At 28.0% G+C, this 15899-nt stretch overlaps 1 protein-coding gene across 5 annotated transcripts in view; it reads left to right on the forward strand.

Moving 5' to 3' along the window:
* LOC136982662 (uncharacterized) overlaps positions 1 to 15899 on the forward strand; it is a 57282-nt gene that overhangs the window by 22472 nt on the left and 18911 nt on the right. For 3 of the 5 annotated variants that reach the window (XM_067279221.1, XM_067279225.1, XM_067279224.1), the window contains 9 exons: positions 495 to 595; positions 5360 to 5493; positions 6773 to 6874; positions 9054 to 9176; positions 9289 to 9380; positions 10763 to 10931; positions 11002 to 12795; positions 12882 to 13085; positions 13187 to 13380. In XM_067279221.1, the coding sequence (XP_067135322.1) occupies positions 495 to 595; positions 5360 to 5493; positions 6773 to 6874; positions 9054 to 9176; positions 9289 to 9380; positions 10763 to 10931; positions 11002 to 12795; positions 12882 to 13085; positions 13187 to 13380 (2913 nt within the window). The remainder of the gene's footprint in view (positions 1 to 494; positions 596 to 5359; positions 5494 to 6772; positions 6875 to 9053; positions 9177 to 9288; positions 9381 to 10762; positions 10932 to 11001; positions 12796 to 12881; positions 13086 to 13186; positions 13381 to 15899) is intronic. The other 2 variants (XM_067279222.1, XM_067279223.1) reach the window with 2 other exon arrangements.

Below are 15899 nucleotides of genomic sequence, written 5' to 3' on the forward strand. Positions count from 1 at the left end.
GCTTAATATTCACAGATATTCTTAAATTGTATCATCTTTTCATAAAACAATATACAGGGCAAGTTACATCTCATTAATTTGGGATAAATAGTAGTCTTACAAAATAATCTTAACTGACATCTTTACCTTAAATAGTCATTCACTGGTCTAGTCACCCTATATAGAATCGTCTTTGTCTCATTGAGTAAAAGATTGTTTTGTATGACTGACATGTTTTAATATTCATTTTAATAGGTTTGTATATTTATTTTGTAGTTTATTGATTTATCTATTTATATCTTGATAAATAAAATATTTGGAAATTTATTATAATTGAGGTTATTAATGATTGTGGATTAATGATCAAAGACCTAAATACTTTATTTTTTATAGTTTCTCTAGGAAATTTTCTGAATGATAATAAAACAATAAATAAATTCTTAAATTTATTTTGTATATTTCCTAAAAAATTTTACAGATGTAAACTATATTAATTTTAATTAATATTTTTGCAGGGTGGTTTTAAATTAGAATTATTGGATAAAGATGACAAATACCTGATGGATTTAACTCCTACTACACCAACTACAGATTATGTTGGTTCTGAAGATACTACGTAAGAATTTTCAATACTAAATTGTTTAATTACATTTTAATTTCAGTAATTTTAAAAGCTTTACATTTTGATAAAACAGATAAATTTTTTAAAATTAATATAAATTGTTTAATGAGACCATAAAAAATAATTGAACTTACACAATAAACTTTACTCTCAGCAATTAGAGCATTGTAACAAATCATGGATTAATTATAAAATTTACTGAATTTTGAATCATTGACTGTTTAATGGGTCTCTTTAAAGAAGTCTGTCATTTGTTTTTACAGAATCCATTATTTCAATAATAAATTTTTATTTATTTGTTTTCAAATAGTTACACTACAACCATTACAAATATGCTATTAAGTTTAGATTGAAATTTTATGTTCAAGTTTGAAGGTGGAATTAAAGGATTGCAAAAATGAAATTAAAACATTAAAAAGAGTTTGACTTCTTGAATTAAGGTCAATTAAGTTTTACATTAAAAATGACAGTCAAATATAATGATATAAATGAAAGTTCTTTAGTGAAAAAATTGAAATTATAATCAAGTTCATTTATAAATTGAAAAATTTGGGTCTGTTTTACAGAAAATATTTGAAACTCAGTTTTTCATACTGTTTATCACATTTACTACTTAAGCAATTAAAGTCATCTTTGCTTTAGAATATCTTTACTGTTTAGAATATGAACATGTAAATGACTATCATTTATTTTGCTTTCATATGTGTAAATGAAAAATATCACAGCAAAAATAAACAAACAGTAATTTATGATCAGTTTAATGTTTTTATTAAATTATGAACTTTTACAAATAAGAAGAGAAAATACTGAAATTTATGAAATAATTATGATATATTAAATTTAGATTTTATAAATAATAAGCAATGAATGCCTGTATGTTTTTAGCATCAGTAATCAATTTCTGAAAAATCAGACATTCTGTGCAAAAATACTAACTGCAAATCTATTTCTCATTATTTTAGTTGGGAAAAATTATAGTGCCTTGTACAAAATTCAACTCAAAATACCTTCCCAATACCCTAAAATGTACCTTGAATGATTAGAAAGTAATAGAGTTTTGTAAATTATAAAAAAATATTTGATGAATTTCAAAAGTTTGCATGTATTGTGTGAAAGTAAGAACCTAAAGCGTATACAACACTGTAAAAGGTTTTTTGTCCGTGACTTTGTGTTACTCACTGCAGTGTTAATAGTAGAAGACATTTATTGTGAACCTAAAGCTGTTGTAAAAAGTCTTAAAAGATCACTAATTATAAACTTTCAATAGAAAATTATCATCATTTGACCTGTGGTTTAGAATTACTAAATTTTGAATTAAATTTTGACCTGTCACTGTTCAAAAACTAAAATACAGTAAGTAATATTGTCTTTGGATGTAAAATGTTTAAAATATTGCTTTCTGATTACCAAACAGTTACTTTGTATGCAGTAATATGTGCAATCTAGCAGACAAATTACTGAGCACAAACGTTTTCGGCCGTTTTAAAAGGCCTTCTTCAGGTGCACTGAGGACGGTTGGAAAGTCGGATAGCCAATGTTTACGTGACGTCATTGTTTATGAGGGGTTTCCTCTTACAAGTGACGTCTTAGCAGAGAAGGTTTAAACGAAATTGACCTTGGAAAATATTTTAAGATTAGCCAAGATGCGTGAACTATTGTCGAAGATATGCGAATCGTGAAAGGCGGAAAAAAGGAAATAGAAAGAAAAAGGAAAAAGAAACCTGATAAATTTAGAAACTGCACGAGAGAACGAAACGGACAAGGAGAGGGGGACCGGCCTATTTAATTAAGGGGGTTATCAAGGAGTGACCGCCAGGCAGGGGAAAGCGAATCTGCATCCCTGCTGTTAATGCAGTTTCCTTTGAGGGATTTCCCCTGCCTGGCGGTCACTCCTCGATAACCCCCTTAATTAAATAGGCCGGTCCACCCTCTCCTTGTCCGTTTCGTTCTCTCGTGCAGTTTCTAAATTTATCAGGTTTCTTTTTCCTTTTTCTTTCTATTTCCTTTTTTCCGCCTTTCACGATTCGCATATCTTCGACAATAGTTCACGCATCTTGGCTAATCTTAAAATATTTTCCAAGGTCAATTTCGTTTAAACCTTCTCTGCTAAGACGTCACTTGTAAGAGGAAACCCCTCATAAACAATGACGTCACGTAAACATTGGCTATCCGACTTTCCAACCGTCCTCAGTGCACCTGAAGAAGGCCTTTTAAAACGGCCGAAAACGTTTGTGCTCATTAATTTGTCTGCTAGAAATAGTGTGTGAAAGGTTTTTTTGTGCCTACGATTGTAATATTGTCTTTGGATGTAAAATGTTTAAAATATTGCTTTCTGATTACCAAACAGTTACTTTGTATGCAGTAATATGTGCAATCTGCATGTTAACATGCAGACTGAACTATGAGCATTACTTGTACAATACTATATGACAAATAACATACATTAACAAAGAAACTTTTTAGAGAAAAACACAGGTTTACAATAAAAAAAATAATAAGGCAATTTAACACGAACTGTTATTCACCACATAAGATAGACATTTGAAGCTTTAATGAGTCGTCATACTTTTCAAAACATTGCGGTATACATGATCAAGGGTGGATCTACATAGTGACTAATAGGGCTGAAGCCTTGGGCTTTGAAGTGTCAAGGGCCCACAAATATTGAATTATTATCATAAATTTTTAATACTTTTTCATTAACAATGAGCACTTATCACATACTAAAAAATAGTTCATATTAATAATAATGCAAATTTATAGTATTACATGTATTAACAAAAAATGGGGTCCCATTAAACTTCAATAAGCCCTAGGCCCCAAAAAACCTAGATCTGCCCCTGCACATGATTCAGATATTCTGTCAATTGTACCTGGAATATTATTCTAGACTTTTCCTGCACTCTTTCTTGTTTTATTTAAAATGTTTCATTGAGTTTTCATGACATAAGTATAAATTTTTCCTGTACACATACTGGCTGAAAAAATTATACTGAGAGAAATTTACGTTTTAAAAACATGTGCATCTTTCAGTACAATGTCTTTCAGTCTTGCTATGCATTTTTTGTTTTTTAAACAATAATATGAAGAAACAAAAGACATTCTACCCAGGAAAACATTAAATGAAGAAAAACTGTTCTGCTTGTATTTACGGTATATAGGCAGAACAGTTTTGCTTTTTACTTTTATATTATTATATACAATAAAACTTCTATAACTCAAAACTTTGAGGAGTAGGAAAAAGTTTGAGTTACAGACAATTCATGTTGGAGACCAATGGAGTAAAAAATGCCAATTCTGAATAGATTTGTACTTTTACCTCTCTTGCATTATGTAAAGAATCTTTGATAGTTTTTTTTTGTTTTAAACAGCCTGTATAACACTTTTCAGCAAATGTTCAATATAACTAATGGAATTAAACAGTTTTGCAGGTACAGTACATCTTGTTGAGATAAAGTGAAAGGACCTCTCACTTTGGACTGGAACAGTGTCTGAAGATTGTTGGAGAATAGATACAACTAATAATCTGAGAATTTCACGAAAATCTGATAATTAGGATCATTTTGGATAGAAAAAATATTAAAATTCAAGTCAGGGAAGTTGAAATTAACATACTGTAAATTGGTGTCAGGGACTATGAAAAACTTTGACTTGAGGAAAATTTGAGTTAAGAAATTCAAGTTGGAGACATTAAATCCGTATGCTATTCCATTGAGACTTACAAAATGTTTCATTTTCTTTGAGTTAAAGAAATATTCTGGTTACGGATGTTTGAATTAAAGAAGTTTTACTGTATTTTAAGTATATTTCTTTAGTTCTAATCTACATTGGATAGGCATTACATATTTTGCATGCTAATTTTAAATGGTGTAACTGACATTTCTGCATTAAAAACAATGTTTTATTTTTTCAAATAATACCGGAATGTTTTAAAAAATATTTTTCCACTTCAATAAAAATAAATTCAAATTCAAATATTGGTTTTTATATGAAATCTATAACACAACAATTCAATGTCCATAATGCATGGATGTCAATGATAAAGAATTTGAAAACCTAAAGTAATGTCAAAAACCTCCAACATATATGTTTATGCATAAACATTTGAGGTAAATTATGATTGATATTTTTCTGGAAAAGTAAAAGTTTGTATATATTGAAATCAGAGTTTACATTTTTTTTTTTTTTTTGAGATATTCTGCAATGTGTCTGATTTACAAAGGTATAAAATTTCTGTTATAACATTGTCAAACATTATATAGAATAGCTGAACACAATTCAGTTTAACAAAATTTCTAATTAAACAATATTTGCATCATACAATCGAACAAGTGTTTTTTATGAAGCATAAAAAACTATATAAACGTATAAAAACATAGAAAATATAAAAATGTAAGATTAATATGCAAGTAGATAAATTTTTTAATCATCTTAATGAATCATATAAATGCATTTACTTTTAAGAAATATTGAATTTTAAAAATAAATCATTTATTTGAGTTATTAAAAATAGAATTCTATAATATATTATCTATCAGTTTTTCTATTATTGCAGATTATTTATCTTTTGCTTTTTTGTTTATTCCTGTTTTTTTTAAATATATTCTATTAGAAATGTTTATCCTATCTACAAAAAATAATTATATTTATTTACAAAAATGTTTTTAACATAATAATAATAATTTAAATTATATTTGAAATATTTTACTTGTATATAAATTTTATTTAAGCAACATTTTTATATATAATATATTTCAGAGCACAAAGTTATACTGTATCGTTTCCTGAATCTTTGTCATGTAAAGGTTGTACAATAAGACTATTAAGACAAGCTCAGGAATGGGGTCATCAGTATTTATTTTGGAGTTGTGCTGATGTGGATATCGTACCAGGTAGTTATTGTTGATATTTTTAATACTTCTCTGCACTCAAAGCTAGAACTACTTAAAATATCATAAGTAAGACAAAAACCCTTCACACTTTGTTTCTAGCAGTTTAATCACTAAGTACAAATGTTTTCGACCATTTTGAATGGCCTTCATCTCTGCTATTAATATTATTAACAGCAGAGACGCAGACTCGCTCTCCACCACATGGCAATCACTCCTCGATAACCCCTTAAATTAAATAGGCCAATCCACCCTCATCGAGTCTGTTGCAATCTTTCGAGCAATTTCTAAACTTATCTCGTTTTTTATTTTCCACTTTTAACAATTATCTTATCATCAATAGTCATTTCACATCTTGGTTAAACTCAAAAGATAATTAACAATGTCAATATCATTTAAACTTTCTTAGCAATGACTTTACTGGTGAGAAGAAACCTTTATAAACAGCTATACTCGTTTTTTATTTTCCATTTTTAACAATTATCTTATCATCAATAGTCATTTCACATCTTAGTTAAACTCAAAAGATAATTAACAATGTCAATATCATTTAAACTTTCTTAGCAATGACTTTACTGGTGAGAAGAAACCTTTATAAACAGTGACGTCATTTAAATATCTGCTAACCAACATTCCAACTGAACTTATTGCACCTGAAGAAGGCCATTCAAAACGGCCGAAAACGTTTGTACTTAGTGATTAAACTGCTAGAAACAATGTGTGAAAGGTTTTTGTCTTATGATATTTTTAATAACTAAATTATGAAAACGTTGACAATTTTCAGTTTCATTAAATAGACATTTAAATTCTAAACATACTGTCTCAATTGTTATAAGAGAAAGATAAATTTAAATACTATTTAATTATTTTTCAGTTCATCTAATAAAAACTAATCAGCTACATTATTGCAACTACAGGATTAGTAAGAAAATGAATAGATCTTAATGGATTTGAATGATTAGATCTTGAAAAATTGATAGATTTTAAATATTATCTATGTTTCTCAAAACTTTAATATATATTCATTCTTTTGGACTCTGTGTTTTATAACTTTAGCTCATCAGTTAATTAATTAGTATTTATTATTAATTAGTTAGTATTAATTAATTAATTAGTATTCATTATTGTTAAACATATTTTTCTGTCAAAGTTTAATTATTTATCATAATGTAATTTATTTTATTGACAGTAGTTAATTAATTTCAGTTGTCAGTCAATAAATTTTTATAAAATTTATATTATTTCTAAATTGATGAAATAATCAAATGTTTTTAATTTTCAGTGACTGAGTTAAGAACTGTTTGTTCTAATCATGGAAAAATTAATGCTTTTGGACAATGCCAATGTGATCATTTGTATTCTGGAAATGTTTGCCAGTATAAAGGTTAGATTTTTAAAAATATTAAATATAATACTCATAATACTTTCCAAATTATTTAATTTTTATAATGTATATTAATTACAATTAATGAATATATAATATTACATTTTATAACTTAGATAATGGATTATTCATCAAATTCCAGGACTATAATCATTTGTTTTGATTTTTAAGCATTTATAAATTTAATTATAGAATAATGGAAAGAAGAATGGAAATAAAATGAACTAATTATATATTTAATAATCATTTATATTTTGAAAAGTATTTTTTGAGGCTTAAATTAATTATTTCTTAAAAATATATTTCTATTATTATTTAATAAAAAGACTAAAAAAATAAGTCTGAGGAGATAATTTAATATTTTCAAAAATAAAAATATGAAAAATCTATATCTGAATCAAAATATCATGAAACTTGATCAAGTTTAATTCTTATTTTTGTCTTCTTCATTGAAAGAGAGAAACTGTAGCTTAATCTTTCCAACAGTGATTGTATTTAAAGCTGGAAAAACACCATTTAAGGAGATTAGTCCAGTTCACTGAACAATATTCAAAGTATCTGTTATTCATTTGAGCAAGAGAATAATGATACTCATTGTAATAATTGAATAAATCTAATTTCAAATAATTATATAGTCATTGTACTTGATATTGTAGGCTATTGTCATATAAAGTACAGTATTTATTTTCAAAATAAAAGTTTATTAATTAATATTTTCTTTAATAGATCTGATCTATGTTAATGAGATAATTTAGTTAGGTTTATTAATCCATAAAGTTTGTTATTTATATTTTATTTTTATAGAGAAATAAAAACTTTGAAAATATCTTCAAATATAGAACTACATTTTTGTGTTTTTCAATTACATTTGAAATATTTCATAAACAAAAACAAACATCTTTGAAATCTTATTTGTCACAAAATAGAATTACCGTATTTTACGGACCATAAGACGCACTTTTTTCTTTGAAAAATTGCCTCCAAAATTCAGGTGCGTCTTATAGTCTGTAGCGTCTTATAGGTATTTTTTTAAAAAATTGCTTACAAATTAAGGTGCGTCTTATAGTCCATAAAATACGGTAGTTGTAGTTTTTTCAAAATTGATCTAATGAGATAAAGTTAAATAAAGATAATGTCAGTTTAATTTTAACAATAGTTAAAGTCAGTTTAACTCATTAGATCAGTTCTGATTCATCAATTCTAATGTCATCTGTTTTGAATATATTGGTTTAAAATACAAATTACTCTTTGTTTAAAATAGTGTTCATTAGTTCTGTAAACAATTTGCAATCTTTCTTTCTTAATTTTGAGATTATAAGAAATTTTCTATAATGATACATGTAAGTGTAAATGTGTTTTGATCATTGTAAATCAAAATCATTACATTGACTTTAATTTATGCAAAACTTTTTAACTTAATAGAAAGTAACATTCATAACAAGAATTTTTTGATTTTTTACCATGTATTGTGCACAGTGTGTATACAATGCTTTTTCCTGTTTTTGTGAATACTGTTTAGCTGATTAGATTGGATCAATCAGATATGGTATCATTTTAGGATTACAATTTCTATGAAGAGAGGACATTTTCATTCTAAAGAGATAGTTGTACTATTTTAATACTACTATAGATTTAGAGTTAGCAATATCATATGCAATATAAATTTTTTAGCAATTTAGTTTCTGTTTGATTTTTAATGATAATTTTAATGATTTTTTTCTTTTGTGCTTTATATCAACTTGTAACAAAACATTATAACAACTACAAAAATTTCTACTTTTATTTATTATATAATGTGTAAACAAAATATTTATTTCTATGACTATAATAAATACCATTCTTTTATTATATAATATTTCTTTAATTCAAACAATATAATTTATTATTACGTACAGTGTCAAAGTAAATATAAAATGATTATTATTGCGTATATTACTTTTAAATTATTTAATTCATAATCAAAATGCTCATAATTTTTAAGGAGAAGTAATTACTGTTTTAAGAATATTATATATCATCTTTAGATTCAAACTTAATAATAAAATATAAAAATCTTGAAAAATATTTTATTAAGTAATAAACTGACCCCTTAAAATTATTAGTGTTTGTATTGTGAATGATATAAATATGGAGTTGCTTATGAACAGAGAATTAAATTAATAATAATTAATTTTATTAGATGAATGCTGGAATGATGGAGATTGTGGATCCCATGGAAAATGTATAAATATTGATGCAACAACTTTTCCAAAAAAACAATGTTTTTGTGAAATTGGTTGGTTTGGTGAAAAGTGTTCAAAAGGTATTTTTACTACAATAATTAATTTTTAAAATAACAGATTTCATTCTAATATAAAAAGAAAAAATTTTGAGTACTTAAAACTTGTTATCTTACTTTTTAAATTTTATTATAGAATCTGCAGTTAAAGATATGAATATAGATTATTCAAAATATTCAAAACAAGATTTGTCAGATGAATTTTCTTTCTACTGGAGAATATTACAAGTAAGTAAAATTTTTAGATATTTCACATAAATAAACATATTTTTAAAATTAATATGCATTTTTATATTGTTTATAATCCTATATTAGAATTGCTTAATTATTTCCTATTATATATTTTGTCAACATGGACATTAATTATTAACAGGACAATTATACTGGTGTTAAGCATTTACACAAGAATTGAGGAAAAAGTTCTTAAAGAAAGTCCTCAATTCTTGTGTAAATGCTTAACACAGTATAATCATTCTGTTAATAGTTAATGTCCATGTTGACAAAATGTATAATAAGAAATTAAATAAGGACAGTAAGGTAATAATAATTAATAATTGCTTAATTATTTATTTACTATATCTATACTGTATTACTACAGTATATATTATAATACTACTGTGTATTATAAGATTTACATTTATAGTGTTGAGTATAATAAATGCTAACTCTTTCAATGAATGATAACTTTGTCATTGATGTACTTTTGGCTTGGGTGGAATTTTACCTGTTTTCTGAACAAAATATTAATCATTCATCATTTCATTAAATTAACATGAAATTGTTCAATTTGTTTTAAATGTATTTTTATAGTACCATAAAGGTTTATGGAATTCATTCAGAATTTATGAGATTTTACATTTATGCAGTTGTTTGAATACAGTGAAAATTATAAGAATCTATATGTCTAACATTCTTTCATAATTCATACTTTTTTAGTATTGAAATTATGATTAAAGTATTTTTTGTTTAAGTATAGTGATTCTGTAAGTTATTTCTTGAATTTTTGTATCATAAGTATTCTTACATTCTTTGTGAAATATTGACTCAAACCTAAACTTGAATTACAGTACTTAAAATGTTAATTTACACATATATTTAAAAATCCAGACAAATTGAAAATTGGATGGGGTGTGGTTTCAATTAGTCCAGATTGTTGATAATTTACTGTATTTATAAATTACGTTTGAAACATAATAATGCACAAATCACAATGGCTTAATTTTCATAAATGTATGTCATAGCTAATTACCCCTTTAAATTTAAAAAGAGAACCATTATACTGTCTATAGTCCCCTCTAGAAAAGATCATACAGGACGTGCTATACACAAATTTGGAAGCAATGATGAGATTAAAAAAATATATATATATAAAAATTAGCTAATAGATATAGTTTCAAAGGAATAAAATATATTAATTTTGAATGCTGAAGATGTAAAAATGATATTTATCCACATATAAGTTGTAATCTAAATAATTTTATTTTTCAATATTTTCATAACCAAGGAAGACAAAAAAAAATTGAAAGTGAAATCAATTTTCAGAAATAATTACTAATGCTTTACAGCTTATCTTTATTATTATGTAATTATTAAAATTTCTTGCATTTCAGGAATCAGAAGAACTTGAAGCAGTTATGAAAGTGAAAAGTACTAGTTATGTAGCTATTGGATGGAGACCGCATGATATAACAAAATCTTGTAAAGCTTTTCCTGTTGTACAAGATAAAATTTTATCAAGAAGTTTAGAACCTTCTCCTCGACATATTGGCTATCAAAATGGTAAATATAATTGAAATAAATATTATTGTATTGAATGTAATTGAAAAATAAAATTATTTTATTATGGTAGGAAAAGCTGAACCTCAACCTGAATTAAACTTAAATGTAGAATCTAAATTTAAAAGTAAAGGCAAATCAAAATCTGAACCAGAACCAGTAGGAGAAGTTCAATCAGAACCAAAAGCTGAAGGAAAAGCTGAACCTGAACCAAAGGCTGAAGGAAAAGCTGAACCTGAACCAAAGGCTGAAGGAAAAGCTGAGCCTGAACCAAAAGATGAAGGAAAAGCTGAGCCTGAACCAAAAGCTGAAGGAAAAGCTGAACCCGAACCAAAGGCTGAAGGAAAAGCTGAGCCAGAACCAAAGGCTGAAGGAAAAGCTGAACCTGAACCAAAGGCTGAAGGAAAAGCTGAACCTGAACCAAAGGCTGAAGGAAAAGCTGAACCTGAACCAAAGGCTGAAGGAAAAGCTGAAGGAAAAGCTGAACCAGAAGGAAAGGGTGAAGGAAAAGCTGAACCAGAACCAAAGGCTGAGAGAAAAGCTGAGCCTGAACCAAAAGCTGAAGGAAAAGCTGAGCCAGAACCAAAGGCTGAGGGAAGTGCTGAACCTGAACCAAAGGCTGAAGGAAAAGCTGAACCTGAATCAAAATCTGAGTCAGAACCAAAGGCTGAGGGAAGTGCTGAACCTGAACCAAAGGCTGAGGGAAGTGCTGAACCTGAACCAAAAGCTGAAGGAAAAGCTGAGCCAGAACCAAAGGCTGAGGGAAGTGCTGAATCTGAACCAAAAGCTGAGTCAGAACCAAAGGTTGAGGGAAGTGCTGAACCTGAACCAAAAGCTGAAGGAAAAGCTGAACCAGAACCAAAGGCTGAGGGAAGTGCTGAGCCAGAACCAAAAGCTGAAGGGAAAGCAGAACCTGAACCAATAATTGAAGGCAAAGATAAGTCTGAAACAAAAATTGAAAAAACAGAGTCTAAACAAAATATTGATAGTAAAGCAAATTCTACTCCAGAACAAAAAGATGAAGTAATAAAACAACCAATATCTCATCCTCAAGGAAAACAAATACATGATTCAAAAATTGAACACAAAATAGAATCAAAACATGAAGTAAAGCCTGAAGTTGAAACAAATTCTGAATCTCAACTGAGTGTTCATCATGTTTCAAATGTTGAACAATTTCCTGAAGTAAAATTAGAACCTTCCACTAATATTGAAACTATTATTATTCCAAAACATAACAGTAGATCAGTGACTGTAGATAAAACACACGAAGAAAGAAAACCTCGAAAATTATCATATATTGTTCCAAATCCAAGTTTTAAAGTTAATGAGCAATTTTTACCTGACTTTGCAAATGATCAAAATTTCCCTTTTTATCCAAGTTTAAATCTCAGACTAAAACGTCAAATAGTATCATTAAAAAATAATATTGCATCATCAAAGCAATCTATTCCAGAACCAGAAACAAACCCTGAACCTATTAATAAGCCATCATCATCAGAACCATCTCCTGAAATACATTATTCTACTATTCTGGAAGCTACTTCAAAACATAAATTATTAATATCTAAATCAGAACCTGAATCTGAACCAACAAACAATAATAACATAGATAAGATATTATCTTATAAAAATTATCCTGAGAAAACTCCATACACTCCTAGAGCTGATTTTCATGCTATGGATTGTACAGATATTGTAATTGGTGTAGCAAGAGGAAGTTTAAGTAGAATTGCAGATTTTTATACAAGGGACAGATCAACGCCAAAAATAGATTCATATTTTGGTGGTAAAGATGATATTACAGCTGCTATGGGATATGAAATTGATGGAATAACAACAATCTTATTTAGGAAGAAACTTAAAGGTAATATACAACATTTTTTCAGTTTTGATTATATAAACAATAAAACAAACTATTCTAAACAATTACAATTTTTTCTCTCCCATTAGCAACGGATTTTACAGATCATAGTATATCTAATAATTTAATGGATGTGATTTGGGCACGAGGACAAGAACCAAATATGTACATTCATTCTCCTACTACTGGACTTGAATCTGGAAAAGCTAAAATATTAGATTTCTACAGACCTGATGAATTAAAATATCATGGTCATGGAAAACAGAGAGGAAAACTCACTCTTAATTTCCTTAGTAAGAATGTTTAATAGAAAAATAGTGATATTTATATTTATTCAAGTTATTCACTTTTATTTTATCACAAGTATTTATTCACTAATAATTTATTTTGACAGGTAATAGCCAAGAAAAATCAAAAAAAATAACTGATTGTATGGGTGAGTGGAAGTATCCAGAAAACTGTGATGAAAAATGTGAATATTCTGTGAAATGGAAATTTTTAGATGCAACTGATGAAATTTCATTTACTGTTAATACCATTCATACAGACAGATGGACAGGAATTGCTTTTTCTAAAGATAAAAGAATGGTAAAATTAAACATAAATAATGATAAACATTTTAAGAATATACATAATTTTAATTGAAATAATATATAATATGTAATAAATTCTCAGCTTTTTATAGATGTAGAGATCTATACATTGCAACCATCTGGATTAACCTGATTAACTGTTATATCTATCCATTTCAGCCAGATAACTGACACAGCTTGATGGTACAGATAGATATAACAATCTAGCTTTAGCTTGTTCTATAGTCTAAGATTAAATTTGATCTATGGCAGCTTGGTTTATGAGATATTTGTTTGTTTATTGAAACTATGGATGCTGCAGTTGCCTCCACCGAATTTATAAAGGTCATTGATGCTCTAAGGATTTCTGAAATATGCAATATTATCTATTCATGTATAATTCTGGATGAATGGACTACTGGTGTCAAGACCACTATAATAAGTTTTATTTGCATTAATAATAGCATTTGTATACAACTGTCACTAAGTATTGATATAATTGTGTTCTTTTATACATCTGTACAATTGTCAGATGTATAAAAGAATACAGTACAATATGGCATGGCAGTATCTTTTTTCTTTATTTATATTTATCTGTAAATACAAATTTGATTTTATTATCATATTACTTTCTATAAATTAATGAAAAATTATTTTGTTTATTGGAAGCAAGTACTGTACAGTCAATTTATTCAGTATTTTGAAAACATACAAGGAATATAATGGGTAGCCACATGCACATTGCAGGACCAGTTAAAGTGATAGAGATATGCAAATGGTTAAAAGAACAAGCAAAAATATGTAACAGATACCTGTTTATTCAGTAACGAATATGGTCCCATGGGCAGATATTCAGACTGCTGTACAGTGAGGCATATTGTCAATGAGACAATTTATAGTTGTCTGAGGTTTCTCTTGCAACAGGTGTTCGAAGGGAGAGATATCTGGCAAGGCTGCTGGTCACAGTGGTGTGCCGTCCATGGAAGTTGTGGAAGCGTCGTTTCCCTTGTATTTTCTAAAATATAAATACATATTGTGCAATTATTTTCATATTTTAAGGTACTTTGAATTACTTAAAATTAATACTTTATTATAACCACATTATGTATTTTATTACAAATTTCTATACATGTGAAAAACAATAATAAGATTGCTATTGTATATTCAAATATAAATTCATATGTGCATATTCCCAATGGAAGCACTGTATTGTCAAATATGGGACAGCTTCCATGGCAAAAATATCTGAATCATGTAAAGCAGCCAGATTATACGCATTTGCACATGCGCTTTACAGAGCACCAACCTCTGGTGGTTTAGCTGGCAAATGATTCCATCCATTAGCCACTCATAGGGAGCTATTCGACTAAGAGGATTTTATTTTTATATACGTTTCTATACAAAGCTATATTTAATTATAGTTTTTTTTTAATTATAATCATATTGACAGATTTTTAGACATAAAATCTTTAGAATTTTTATCACTTTTAGATGTTAATAATTTTAAATAATATGAAAAACAATATTCCGAAGTGAGTTTTAATTATTTACATAAATTTTATGGAAAATTTTTTGATTTATCTAAATTATGTAGCAAACTGCAATATTTATATTCATGTCCAGACTATATTGGCAAGTCACTCTTAGATATAAAAAATATAATTATTGACAATCCAAACAAAGATGTACTAAAAGAATTATATGATTTTATATTAATTTTTATGGTACCATCTACGAGTGCATCCGTAGAGCTCAGTTTTTCAATCACGAAGCGAATTCGTACATTTGCAAGGAACACTCAGTCAGAGGAAAAATGGTTGTCACTAGCATTGGTTTTAATAGAAAAAGTGCTTTTAAATACTTTGATGGAATTAACAACAGGCAACTTTTATGCTAATTTTTTCCACAAAGTCGTTAATTACTTTGCCGAATAGAGTTAGTTTACAAAAGATAATAAAAACAAGTTTTTATATCTTTGTTTCGTGTCAATTATCTATTTTAGAATTAAAATAAATAAACTGTTTATTTTTGTCATTTCCAGTATTTGTTTAAAATTTTTATGGAAACACAGCTTCCCTATCATCAAATGTCACGGCACACCACTGGCTGGTCAGGGAAGGAGGTGAATTCTATTCAGGCTGGCAAGAGTTTACCATGCAAAGTGTGGTCAGGCATTATCTTGCTGACACATTGTGTTGGGTACAGCCTGCACCAGCATCTGAACTACAGGCACCACAATTTGTGTTATGATACTGGTCTGTTGTCAGAGTACCAGAAATATGCACCAGGGCTACCTGATGATTGAACATGATTCCTCCCCAAACCATGATGCCTAGTGTTGGGCTGATGTGACACTTTGCAAAAAGGACTGGTACATAGCATTCCTGGGATACTGCCACACCTGTCCATGGTCATTATTCCTCCACAGACAGAAATGGGATTCATCTATAAACAATACCTCATGCCATTCAGTGGTCCAGTTGCTGGTTGGGCTGCATGCACAGCAACCAGCAACAGGGGTGCAGTTAATGGCAC

Source organism: Centruroides vittatus, unplaced genomic scaffold (genome assembly GCF_030686945.1).
Source record: "Centruroides vittatus isolate TY-2023 unplaced genomic scaffold, ASM3068694v2 contig_862, whole genome shotgun sequence".
NCBI lineage: Eukaryota > Metazoa > Arthropoda > Arachnida > Scorpiones > Buthidae > Centruroides > Centruroides vittatus.